Source organism: Halichoeres trimaculatus, unplaced genomic scaffold (genome assembly GCF_033239565.1).
Source record: "Halichoeres trimaculatus isolate MK-OKI-2021-1 unplaced genomic scaffold, fHalTri1.1 fHalTri1_scaffold_7, whole genome shotgun sequence".
NCBI classification, from domain to species: domain Eukaryota; kingdom Metazoa; phylum Chordata; class Actinopteri; order Labriformes; family Labridae; genus Halichoeres; species Halichoeres trimaculatus.
The window spans coordinates 29,209,346-29,223,345 of NW_027437185.1; the positions used below are offsets into that span (position 1 = coordinate 29,209,346).

Here is a 14,000-nt window from a genome sequence, read left to right on the forward strand (position 1 = left end):
ACAGTCTGGCCAAAAAAGAAAAGTTGCCAATATTTTGTTGGACCACCTTTAGCTTTGATTACGACACACATTCGCTGTGGCATTGTTTCGATAAGCTTCTGCAATGTCACAAGATTTATTTCCATTCAGTGTTGCATTAATTTTTCGCCAAGATCTTGTGTTGATGATTGGAGAGTCTGACCGCTGTCAGTTAGCAATCAGTGAGGCTAACTGGAGGAAGAGGTTTTAGTTTTCTAGGGAGCATAAAGATTAGACTGGAGCAATGGAAGATGGCCATGTGGTCTGATGAGTCTAGATTGACCCTGTTCCAGAGTGATGGGCCATCAGGGTAAGAAGAGAGGCAGATGGAGTGATCACCCATCATGCCTAGTGCCTACTGTACAAGCCTGTGGGGGCAGTCTATGATCTGGGTTTGCTGCAGTTGGTCAGGTCTAGGTTCAGCAAAAGTCTGTGCTCAAAGAGGTCAGCTGACCACCTGAATATACTGAATGACCAGGTTATTCCATCAGTGGAGTTTTTCTTCCCCGATGGCACGGCCGTATTTCAAGATGACAATGCCAGGATTAATCAGGCTCAAATTGTGAAAGAGTGGTTCAGGGAGCATGAGACATCATTTTCACACATGGATTGGCCACCACAGAGTCCAGACCTTAACCCCTTTGAGCAGCGGTCAGACTCTAACATCATCAATGCAAGATCTTGGTGAAACATTAATGCAACACTGGATGGAAATAAATCTTGCGACATTGCAGAAGCTTATCCAAACAATGCCACAGCAAATGCTTAAAGTAATCAAAGCTAAAGGTGGTCCAAAAAAATATTAGTGTATGACCTCTTTGGTGGTGACTTTTTTTGGCCGGGCAGGGGGGCAAACTTTTCACCACCATGACCGTCAAGAGGTGTTGGAGATCAACAACTCCCCTGCTTTTGGAAAACACTAACAGGCCAATCCAAAAATGAGCAAAAAAGGTCTAAAATACTTACCTTTGTGCACATGTTGCTGTGTTTCCAAAATCAATCATCCCACTGATACTTTCATTATCCTGGTTTAGTCAACAAAGTCCTCAACAAAGAAATGTAAAAAAAGAAACATTTTCTGTTTGTATGGTTGATACAAAACCTCACACCTTTTTTGCTCATATCTTTACAATAATGTATTAAATCTGTAAATAGTTTTTGATTGAGGAAGGAATTTCACAATCCCCTTCAAGTGTTTTGCAAATCTCCTGCTTTTGGAAACAAAGGGGTGCATGTTGTAAGGAAGACATTGAGATGGTGTACAGGATGTGTTGTTGGGCTCAGTTTGAGTTAAATGCCAAGATTCCCCAGCTACACTTTAGCTTCATTACCCAGTATGTCGTCATAGGATTCCTTTTGACTTTAACTGATGGATTGATAATATCTGGAATGAACGTCTCCTCATTAATGAGCTTCATTACACCTCTAAAAACTGAGCCGTCTGGCTCACTTTTGCTCATTTCCCGTGTAAACACTTGAAGTTTCACTGGATGAAAGATCTTCATTATTTTTGCTGATTTTTCATGTTTATTTGGCCAATCTGAAACATGCCTGAAAAAGTCTGGCAGGTCTAGATGCATGTCATTAAAATTAAAAATCATTCCAACTTTTCAGAGCGGTAACAAGTTCTCATTTTCTCACATTTAAAAAAGGCAAATCAACTGAGGTTATTTCATAGGAAGTGTTAGACTGAGCAGTCGGAGACCTGCAGCGATGATTTAGATGCAGCTTCTCTCCTCACATATTGAGCAGGTGACTAATGGGCCAAACTTGCAAAAAGTCAATGCAACCTTTTAATTGCTGGCAGACATATAGGAGAGCAAACTGACGCAGCCACTTTTCAGAATAGAGATTTCCTCATTTCTAAAATCCATCAGAGGAGAGCACGATTCCTGGGCTGCAACCTCTTATGAAGCGACAGATGAACAGAGTATTTCCAGTTTGCTGTTCACTTCCCCGCCTCGGCACCGGGGCTGTGAATGCTCGTCCAGGCTATAAGCGGTGCCGACTTCCTGGGAGAGTGAAAGTGGATGTGAAAGCTCAATCACATTCTAAATTGTACAACAGAGCAGAGGAGTCGACTTGGCAATCTCAGCGGTGAGACCAAGAGGAGAGAAGAACAGGCGAGCGTTTGTGTCTGTTTACCCACTGCACTGTACATACAACATGCTGCACATGAGCTGCTCACGGTGGGTTGGCAAAACCAAGCACTACTAATTAAGATGCAGATTTTTTCCTACACCCGTTTTGTTTGAGCTACTAAAAAAAGAGGATCAGAGATGCACTGAAAGGCTGTGTAGTTTAGTTAAGAACTCCCAGTGAGCTCTGCAGCCCTGTTACACTCTCTGTAGCAGTGAGAAGGCGATGTGCCACAACCGCCATGAAGCCTTCCTACCCCAGGCGCTCCACTGGCTACCATTTCAAACAACTCCCCTTTGTTTTTCCACATCTGCAGCCCCTGAGTAGATGGCATAATGCATCATCTTAGGAGGGTGAGCCTGTAGCAGGGTAATTTAGCAGCCGGGGAGGAACATGGGTGGACAGCGACCTGCTAATGAATGAATGAATGAGCCTGACGTGTAAAATCAGAAAGGATTACAGATGGAGGGGCAGGCCTCCCCTAAAGGTCTCACCAAACCAGGTGTTAAGATAAGCCCTGTTTCCTGTTCAGAATAATAAAAACAACCACATGAGACCGGGTAAACAAACACTGTAAGGTGATGTTAACAATGTCCATTCTGAGAAAAGAAAAAGCACCTGCACCAGCGTGAGATAGCATCATATCACAATCAAATCTTGTGTCTTCCTCCCCTGTTGCATGTTGACATCTGGACACCGAAGGGACTGTTGGTATACACAGCCTACGAGCAATAAATAAACAAAGGGGGGCCCGGCCTTGAAAAGCCGTACACCTGTGACCGGTGGAAAGGCAGCAGCAGGCGCAGCGGTGTTCATTAAAGGCGCCGAGCCTGACAGTGAGGCATTTAAGAGGCCATCAGGAGCGACAACTCAGCAGCTACCTTGGGACCGCAGAGGGAAAGGCATCAAGGTGAGCAATGCAATTTCAGCTTGAATAATGGAGCACTTTCCTCGGGTCTGACATTCATGTATTTCTCAGGCAGTTTTTGCCATACAGCCCAAATAGCACCTGTGAGCTATTCAGAGTCTCCAGGAAAAACTGGTTTACAATGTGCACAGGTTCACAATGAGTCAGTGCCTGGCTGCTGGTGTGTAGATAATCTCACTCAAAGTGGCTCATGAATTAAAAACGGCACCAAATATATCAAATCTAATGATAGGAAAATTTAGATTTCTGATGCTGTGTAACAGGATTTCCTCTCAGCAGATGCAACTTTGAAACTCTTTCTGAGACATTTTGAAGAATATTTTCCGCGAGTCGTTTTTCCTCTCCCCTCTGTTGGATTCACCAGCCAGATTCCATTTTCACGGAGTTGCTGATGTAAACTGGTAATAACAGAGGATTAATTTACAAGGAGGCAAAATCCCCTGGTGAGACTTGTGGCCCAGAACAATAATGAGCACATAGTAAACAGAAATTTGCCCTAAGCTAAAAGAAAATGCAGAGGCACCTCTAGTCTACACACTGAAAAACACAATGCACTCACAACCGCATGCTTAGGAGCACAACCACACCCTCGCACTAAAGCAGAGAAAATGATAGCAGAGTATCTTCCCTAGGCCTCTGTAACAACATATGTTTTCAGGTAATTAAAAGAAGATCCCAGGCGGTTATCATGTCATATTGAAATACAATGCACCGAGCAAATTACCATTCTGCGGTTATTTATACAAAGCTGGGTGCACGAGGTCACACTGCTTTGGTGAGCTGAGAGGATAGACAGGAAGTGTTAGTGGCTGCAGCCCTGATGTGGACTTCTAATTAGCATGTTAAGGTCAAAGTGCTATGTTGTGTTTGATAAATTGTATTTGCTTCATAAGTGTGCTTTTGTTTTGGATAAGAGGCAGCTATTGGTTATTGTTTCAATGCAAAAGTACAAATTAAAATATCGATTGAGCACAGAACTAATTTAGTGGAGTCAGGAGTCAGTAAACAGGAGTTGGTTTGTAAAAAGTGGGAGTGATTTTCAGGAGCAGATCACATTTTGTAATCATTGGCTGTAGTAATTAGATCTAAGCCAACATTACGGCCGACTCTGTATATTATCTTTAATTCTGAGTTTCAACCAATAGCACAAGATGCTTTATTAAGTGTTTACGTGATGTTTGATTACTGCCTTGTGTGCTCCAACACTTCTGTCTTTTTAACAAGACTTCATCCGTGGAAAGGATGTGATTCTAACAGCCAGCGCACACCTCTCACATCACAGGTGTTAGGAGTCTCAACACAGCTGGAGGTAACGGAAAGAGCAGATTTCAAACTGAGAGGGAAACCACATGAGGAACTTTGACCACAAGCTTGTTTTCCAGTTGTGAATCTTATCCTAACTTTAGAATAGTTCAGACTTCCACTTTAAAATGGTTTGTGCTCACTGTTAAACTGTTGTTTTTATGGAAACTTTTATACACATGTTCCTTTTTTTTTGAAAGTGTTCTGAAAGCAAGAGGTTTGGCTACCTGACAGGAGTCTTTGCTGTATTCCCAATACAAATCTCATGTCATGCGAATACTTGAAACAATAGATTAAAACCTGTTCAACTGCAGTATCATGGTCTTTAAAACCCTTTACAGCATATGTGCAGAGCTGGAGGAACTACCATACCCTCAAGTTGAGTAAAAGTGACAGTATCCCAGCTCAGCTGGTAGCAAAGCACAGTCAGAGACTACCTTCCTTGTCTCACTGGTTGTAGGATTGATTCAGGGTCTCAGCAGTATTTGGTGCTTGTCATTCTCTTCATTCTCTTCCCCCTCTCCCCACATCTCCCGTCTCTTTGCAGCTGTCCTATCTAACAAAGGCAAAAGAGTAAAATATGAAACACAAAGAAGCAGTACCACAGTGTCGCTCTACCCACTAACTCTCACCAGAATCGTATGCACCAAAACTCTCACCTGTGTACAAAAGTGTATGGATTAAAATACACTTCAAGCGTCAAATAGCACAATGATTTTGCAGAGTTTTGAAGCTTTTTGATGGCATTCACCAAACTGGAAATGCTGACTCAATCTTCAATCTTTTGGTTAAGCCAGCCACAGTGTGCCCACCTGTCAGTCAATGTATTTCTGGTTTTTAAACTTTGAGGAACTGCAGTTCTAAACATTTCACAATAACTCAGTTCCTGGAAACTGAAGCGTTCTTCTTTGGGCTGCTGGCATCGTGTGTTCACCTGCATTAGTTTTGTAAAGAATTGTGCGATTTGCTTTCAACTACTTCACAGTAACTGCAAGTAAGATCAATACCGGGTGTTTGTGGTTTAAAGAACCACCATGGGGAAGACAGTGATTGGTTAAACAGACATCTTTAACCTCAAATGAGCAGGTGTGCGATCTGATGTCCCCTGGCAGTGATTTGTAGGCTGTTCCAGGGTCCAGACTGAAGACTAAAGGTGACAGGGCTTTGCCATTACAGCGAGTAGACTTGCACAGTCAGTTACTTTTTTTTTCTTTAAGAATGGGAAGGTAGGGTGCTGTGCCAAAACCTGGCCCAGAATCAGAACATATTTTCTGCTCTGTTTTCAATTTCTGCTGTTTGCATTTATCTTTTTATCTTTAAAATAAACAATTAAAAAAAAGAATTATTACAATGGGTGAATTGTGATTTGATCTATTTCAATTTTAATTCTAATTGGTTTGTTTTTATACTTGCAAATTGATTATATTGCTTTTTTGTTTGTTTTTGTTTTTTGCCATTCATTACCTCCGCAAAGAAGGTTTTGTTTTTTGGAGAGTTTGTCTGTTTGTCTATGAACAACATAACTCAAAAAGTGACAAACAGATCATGATGAAACTTTCAGGAAATGTTCAAAATGGGATAAGGAAGAAGTGATTAAATTTGGGAGGTGATCCAGATCACGGTCTGGATCCAGGATTTTTTTTTTTTAAAGGATTCTTTATCATTGTGAGATAGGGCTGTTTTCACCATATGTGTATATAATTCCATCATAAATGGTCGGATTACTTTGCAAAACAATACAAGACAAGGCCACTATAATTTCTGACAGATGTAAAAGTACGAGCCAGATCCTGCAAATATTCTGGATACTTAGATTTGGAATATGAAATATGGACTGGGTCATCATAATTTTCAACAGTGTCAGGTAACAAATTATTGTACAAACCTGCGACTCACACCAAATTGTAGCAGACAGTCTGCTGAAAGGAAGTATAACATAAAAGTAGGCCTAAGTGTTGCGTCACAATCACAATATTCTTGGTGGAGTTCTGCGCTCTTTGAGTGCTTTTCTAGTTTGTATCTGTTTCTATTGCCCTTCTATTACCCTGTCTCAGCTTTCTTGAAAAGAATTATTTTAATCATAGTTATCTGACCTCGATGCACCTTAAAGGTTTGATGCTAATGCTAGCCCACCAGCACTTTTAATTACATTACTATTTGCAAGCTAACAGTAATACCAACAGCTAAAGTGACTCAGTGAGGTGTTTGCTGGGGTAGATTCTGATTAATAGCAAGTGGGTTAGGTTATTGGACCCCTGCCTGCAATGATCCTGCCGCATCAGAATCGATGCATGTGTCTCCAAGTAAAGAGAAGTGTACCACATTCATGCTTGATACACAGCGATGCAACTGCAAATAAATCTCAGGACACACCGGCAGGATCAATCAGAAGCTAATGTTAAAAAAATGAAATGTGTTTTCTGCACATCCAAAAGCTCACACATGGTCGACTTAGACTCCCTTGGAGGCTTGGTGACCACAACACCAGTAGACATAACTTCAGTCAAACATATTTCCAGCCAGCCGAGTAAATATTCCAAAACTGTGCCTCTGTCATATCAAAACAGAAATAAACTGTGTTTTTGTACACTGGGGCAGAAGCAAGCACTTTAAGCTGAATTTGAATAGGAGCTGTCATCAAATGAAAAAACAACCCCCACACAACTGCTTCTGAAAATAAATTATGTACACTCCCCTTGGCTTCAGCTGCAGAGCTCTGCTGCCCAGAGTCTATACATGCCAGTCAGTGCTCAGGATCAGTGAGTCACCAGGAGTCCTGCTGGGTTAAAAACCTAAATACCAATACAGCACATGAGGTGTTTGTTTCTCCACCCACCTCCTTCCTTTACCTAGAAAGCAGTTATTAGAATTTTTTATGGACACATACCAGAGTTTTACTGCCCTACTGTTTCTGAAGCAGCTTCTTCCCATCTGACAGACAGGTGATTCTCCTTTGAAGCAGCTCCGTCTCACTGACTGATGTGGAGGCCAGAGAATAAGCCTCCCCCTCAAGACCCCATTAAAGTGAAAACCCGGGGTTCGCAGGTTTGATATTCATCGCCCTGGCAACCTCTGCCATCAACACATTTTGTGCCACGTGAGAATGATCACAGCTTATTAAAGTGGAAATAATGACTGCTCTACCTCCGGCATGAAATATTTAACAAGGACAAAGGAGATGGCTCAAAGGTGATTCATATCGATGTTGAAAGGAGAGAACGTGGACGGTACATTCTGCACAGGAAGTGAAGATGAACCCTGGTTAACCTAAGCGAAGAAAAAGGCTGTCTAAAATTGAAATTTGTTCCCCTGATGGAGGGAGAAAGGGAAGAACTTATGCACCTTTATTGAATTAGTATTATTAGCATTAACAAAGATCTTGAATTAACAGCAAACATTGTCCTGCAGGGTACATTTAGGAGCAGAGTTCACCAGACTATTGCATTCAAACACGTTATTTATTTCAGCCATCATCTCAATGCAATCATTTTTATATGACTGTCTAGGAACTGCCTATTTCTGGCTGTGAAAGTACTGATGTATTTTTTCCTCCCAGTCTGGGTAAATTAGCTTTTTTAGCCCCTTGAGAAAATCAGGCAAAAGGAGCAGAGTGAAAATGTTCTCCATCAAGTGTGATTGAATTGGATTTTACAAGATGAATTGCCAGGACAAGAGTTTATCCCAATTACTCTGCCAAGAGGTTTCAGTCCTCCTGCTGCAGCCACTCTGGTCAACAGCAATTAGGGTCAGTGTTGAGTCATCAGGATCCGTCATTGTGAGAAGATGTTTACAATGCGAGCAGAGAGAGGATAGGCACAACAGGCCAACATTTGCAACGATAAAAAGCGGTTTGAGGTCCGGCCCAAGAATTCATGAAATTACAGATCTGACAGCTAAAACATGAGCAGAGCAAAACACAGCTGTCTTTTCCATAACCCACACATCTTTTCATCAGCCACAATACGACACAGACTGCAGGCTCTGCCTCTGGCTCTTTGTGTGGCTGTCCATTTCCCTTACTCCTGTTTTTTTCCCTTTGATGTAACCTGTATGATTTGCTGATGTGGAGACTCAGAGTGTCTTTTATCTGACACTCATCAGGACCACACTTACCACAGTCAGTGACTGGAAGGAAGATAACAAAGACAAAAAATGAGGTGATATTTAGCCTTACCTTCCCCAGACTGGGGCTCCACAGATACCTCAGGCTGAAAATACAGACACCCAGAAGGATGAAGACGAACGCCAGAACCAGAGCCACTCGCTGGTAGATGTGGAACTTGGCCTTCTTCTCTTTCAAAGCCTCAACCTGAAAAACAGTACAGGCTCAGCTTTGCATGTGTCATGTAGTCCAGGTTTCCATACAAGTTATAAAGATGCATTTTGGCATTCATGATAGGAGCTTCACATCGAGGTAGGATTAAGCTAGCAGCTCTGTCCAAAGGTAAAACAAAATTGCATCCAAGCACCCCTCAATCAAAATACAGTATTTCACATCACCTTTACTTAATAGTCTGTGGTTACTGAACTTACATTAGCACATTTCTCTGTTTACCCTTTTCTTACACTAAGTAAATGTTCAAATAGATGCCCAAGTAGTTAATCCACCGTTCACAGCCTCCATGAAAAGCTAAGAAAACCGTCTTTTAGCTTGAGCTTAATCATTGTGACAATATTTATTCACATTTTTTTCCTACTAAATATCTTCTACAAACAATATCTTCAATGACACACGGAAAACAACAAACACTTGCAAAAATCAATGTTATGGTCACTTGTTTTTTGTAAACTATTACAAGTTTAAAAAAATAAATCTTTGTCAGTTTTGCTGGGCAAAGGCTAAAAACATGACATTACCAATTTATGAGCCTTTGTTGTGAGAAGCAGACAGGTTAGAGGTGTGAACCAGAGCAGTAGTGGATTTAAACAAGTTAAATGTTGATACAATGAAACAAAGACAGCACAGTTGTCAATAGTTTACAGAAATGTGAAACTTTTTATTTCATTTTACTTTTTTCTTTTAGTTTTATCGATCGTGATACATAGCTGGATGTCAAACTAAAGTTTTCATGCTTTTGGTTGAATGTAACACCAGTGTAGGCGAGACAAGGCTAGTTTTATTTATTTAGCATTTTGTGGCAACAAGACAACTCAAAGTGCAACAAGACATAAAAAATAATTCTCAAAAAAAGTTCAACAAAACACAAAAGAAAAAAAGTAGAGAAAAAATTTAGGCTCAAGCAAAAATAAAATGTCAAAAACAGAGGGTTGGGATATATTAAAACAGGTTTTAAGATAAAATAAAATAAAATTAACAGGGCAGAGTTGTGCAATTAATTATAGTGCAGGAGTCTTAACTTTATACTGTATAGAATTAAATTATATATTATGCATTATATTATATATTAACCATCCATCAATAATACAACCTTGTTATTGAAACCATAGCCTGTTAGTCTCAGTGATGTAAGCCCTCAGTGCTGAAGAGGTTAGAATAGAATAGAATAGAATAGAATAGAATAGAATAGAATAGAATAGAATAGAATAGACTTTATTTATCCCTGAGGGGAAATTCGGGAGTCACAGCAGCAATGCAAGAAAACAAAAGTAAGAAAGTGTATAGTGCAAAAAGGTCAATCATTCTCCAGTTCAGCCAGCCTCCACCTCCAGGGTCCAGGACTGAGCTTCTTCAGCAGTCTGTTCAGTCTCTGTCTCCTGGATCCTGTCTGCTCACAGCAGGTGAAGCTCTTCCAATGTGGCGTTAGTGTCTGGTGTTAGCTCCGTTAGCCATGTCTGTGAATAGCATGATGCTACTCTGCCTTCTGGTATTCCCTCTGTAGCTGGGTTAGCATGGCTAGCTCATCCATCTTGTTGGAGAAAGATCTTACGTTTCCAAAACAGATGGATCGAAGGACAGGTCCATTTTGTCACTTCTGTTGTGAAGATGGCGGTATTCAAATTGGAAATGCTTTCTCTAATTAACAATTGAACACTTTAAAAATCAACAGCTAAGCAAGTTTGGTGAAATGCAAGCTATGATTGGGTTTTCTGAGCCCTGGGGACTGCCTCAAGTGGATATTTAAGGAACTTTAGCACTTTAGCACAAAATGGAAGCAGCATTAAAATATAAAGCATCGAGTACAAGAAATAACTACCCATTGTGCAACCTAATCACAGCTGGGATGACATGATGATGTGAGTTACCAGAGTCAAGATTACCCAGAGTATATTTGTACTTCTTCAACTTTAAGTTTACCTTAAAACTGCTTTGATACGAAAAGACACCATTTGATCTCCAGACTGTTCAAAATATTGGCTATCCACCGGTGACAAAAATAAAACCAGAGGGATGAGCAGACTGCTGCAGAAAGGTTACATTTATTAAACTTTTCCCCACTCCTCCTGCTGTAGTCAATTCCCCGAGCTTTGGGCCACAAATTAATAAAGACAGGCTTTTGTTCCAGCACAGCTCCAGCGGGGAGAAAATGAAAGCTTCTCATTCACACTGGACCACTTGTGAAGGTCTCAAAGGACAACAGAAAAGCAGATATGTAAAAAAAGGAAGAAAAAAAACAGAACTAACTTCAATTAGGGAAATTGGTGTTGCTTATCTCTGTGTCTTTTTAAAATGATGATAGAGCAGCTTTCGGTTTTCTATTGTGGCGGAGGTTGTTACAGTCGTTAAGCTGCTACTCTGGCGGATTGGAAAGAGCTTTAACATGCTGACTACTTTGAATAATTTGAAGGGGTTAGATTAAAGAAAAAAGTTTAACATTCTCATGACCTTTTAAATTTTCCTGAATCTTTTGTTTCATGCATCATTTTACTACCACTACAGAATTCAGAGGGTAATATGGTTAAACCATTATGGCTTAAAGTTTCATGGCGTCCTTACTGAATATGGATTGGATTTCTGATAGGTAAATACATTAGCAGCAAATCTTTGAGGAAGAAAAGAGGACATAATATTCAAGATATACCTAAAAAACTTGAACAAACTGTTTTCCAGTAGCTTATATTTGATAAATATTCGCCTGTAGCGACAAAACTGCGAGACACATAAAAGCATCATGCATTCCTAAGGTGCGATGAGTGACAAGAGCCAGAGATTCCTCATATATTGAGAATTTCTGAGAGTGAAAGAAGAGGAAAAATAATAAAACGATGGCTGAAATCCCGTGCTCTCCCCCGGCAGGTTGCATAAGCAGTGGAAACTTTACTAGAGGACAAACCTCTTTCTGCCTGTGCTTTGAATATCGAAATACTCAGAGGAACGGAGGTGGGATTGAGAGACAGACAGACAGAAATAAAGGCAGGGATGGAGACAGGGTGAGCAGTCTGAGTGCACAGCAGCCGCCAACTAGTGTTTAAAGGTTTAGGAGTTCAGAATCAGCCAGGCAATTCCTCTTGAGCTTTGTGAGGAAGAGTGCCCGCAGCTCCCTGCTGCTACAATGCAAAGAAGAAGCTCTTTTTTGAGAAAACAGGAGGGAGAAAAAAAAACACAAGTACTTGCAAAACCAACAGAGAGAAGCATGGTTTTATCACACACATGCATGTTCATATATAACACTGGATCGTGATGAAAAATACCCTGAAAAAGGAGCCACGTGGGATTTATTACTAAAAGTGATTTTTCGTCCATCACTTACAGTCTACTTAGGATAAATCTCTGCTTGAAGTTTTCGTTTCTTTGATGGAAGCAGCTTACTTTTTATAAATAAAAATAATTCACATGGTGCTGTGAAGCCATCTATTCCCATCTCTCCATTGTGCTATGCTGTAATTTCTGCTACAGTTGAACTATAAGAAGGAAAAGATGTATTTAAAAGCCAAAGATTCCTCTTTCTATTCAGCACAAAATACTAAGATGAAGACAGTTCTTGGTGTGAATTGAAATGCTGCTTGCATGTGAGAAGTTGCCGATATTCTGGATAAAAAGCAAACACTACGAATCAAATGAGACTGAGCATGAGGGTGGAAATAAAGAAAGAAGGCCAGGGTGAAAAGCCTGAAGGAATTAGAGGAAAAAAATTACTATTCTAAGAAAACTCTGATCACTCAGTGAGAGATCAAGCAGCGCTCTTATTTTAAATCAGACTTCCAACGCATTTAATTCAGAGTATTCATTCCAGTATCACAGGATCCCTGCTGCTGCCACCTGCACTTACCTCACCAAGTGTAAAAGTCTATGGTCACTGATTCATCTTGGAAATTAAACAGCTCTCAGTCCTTTTTTAATGAAGTCTCTTGCTGTATTATATTTTTAAAATTTATTTTGGCAACTTATTCACATGCAATAGCTAAAAACTAAATAATAACAAAAGGAAAAAAAAAGGACTCACATCTTTCCACAGAATCTGTTGACTGCTAGTTTGATTTCCAGCCTCCATGATGCAAGCCTGCAGCAGGAATTTTTCCTATGGTCTTAGCAGTGGAAAACACTTACGCTCTGCAAAGCAAAGAGCCCCAGCTTCATTCCTCTGCTGTAATTTGGGAGTGTGCTGAAGGGGAGGGAAGTTTCAGTCGGAGTGGAATTACTGAAACATTTGTGATACTCATTAAATGCAAGGCAGATGTCCCTCCTGCCCGCCTGCCTGCTCCCATTTCAAAGGTGGAAAACCGCAAATGGATTCAGACTTGGAGACAAACACTCTGTTGAATATATTACATACTATACCTGGATGAAAAATACCAGTGACTCTCTACCTTTAAAGAAATCCTGCTTGGAGGACAAAGTCTACAGAAAAAAAAAGCAATTGTACCAAGATAGTGCTGATGCTGATCTGTATAGTGATATTCTGTGAAGTACCAAAGGAACCGGCTTTCTGCTTTTGTTCCCCAGTCTGTCAGTCTGCACACTCCACCACAAAAACAAGTCGAAAAGAAAGCCGGGATGACTGAATGGTAGCATGATGAAAGAATCTACCTTAAAAATGAAAAGTATTTGCACTTCTGCACTCACAGAAGCAAAAGAGAACTGAAGCAAAGGCTATGATCCGAGGACAAGAGTTTGAAGCCCCCAGACGTTTTTTCGAATATGTAAAAAATAAATGGTTTCCTTGAAAAATCAAAAGGGAAAGTTAAATTATGTCACAATGTCAAAAAAGTGTAACCCATCCATTCATTTTCAGAATTAAAAACCTGAATGAATATCTATCGTAGAAAGTTTATCATCAACCAACAATGATGTCTCCACTTTAGTGAAAAGTTTCACATCAGACTTGTGTTAGTTGCATATCTGACTATGATTTTTCTTCTTTTTTTTTCCAGAACAAGCTGTGATAGTACTCAGCTATTCACATGTTGGACTGAGATTTGACAGAGAGGAACTTTCTCCCCTCAGCAGATATATTTTAGAAACACAGCCTCGCAGTGCCAAACTGTGCACAAACACCATTCTGCAGAGAGAAGGTCAAACATACAAGTGAAGCAGCAATAAAGCAAACACATTTTGGAGAGCAGAGGGACCCCGAAAGCATCTTGAGGTCATCTGTGGAGCTGTAGTCCATCACAAACTCACACAGTAAGATAATACAGTCAAATAATGAAAAAATACACATCTTATCTTCAGGAGGGCAGAAACCAAGTGGTAACAAACAGAGCTGGAAAATAG

The 14,000-nt window shown here is 40.4% G+C and overlaps 1 protein-coding gene across 1 annotated transcript in view; it reads right to left on the reverse strand.

Annotated features, from left to right (window-relative positions):
• The window catches only part of tnmd (tenomodulin), a 69,716-nt gene extending 56,903 nt beyond the window's left edge, over window positions 1-12,813 (reverse strand). The window contains exons 1-2 of the mRNA XM_074674372.1: window positions 12,730-12,813; window positions 8,562-8,696 (exon numbers count right to left, since the gene is read on the reverse strand). Of these exons, the coding sequence (XP_074530473.1) occupies window positions 8,562-8,696; window positions 12,730-12,777 (183 nt within the window). The 5' untranslated portion in view covers window positions 12,778-12,813. The remainder of the gene's footprint in view (window positions 1-8,561; window positions 8,697-12,729) is intronic.
• Between the last annotated feature and the right edge of the window lie 1,187 nt (window positions 12,814-14,000).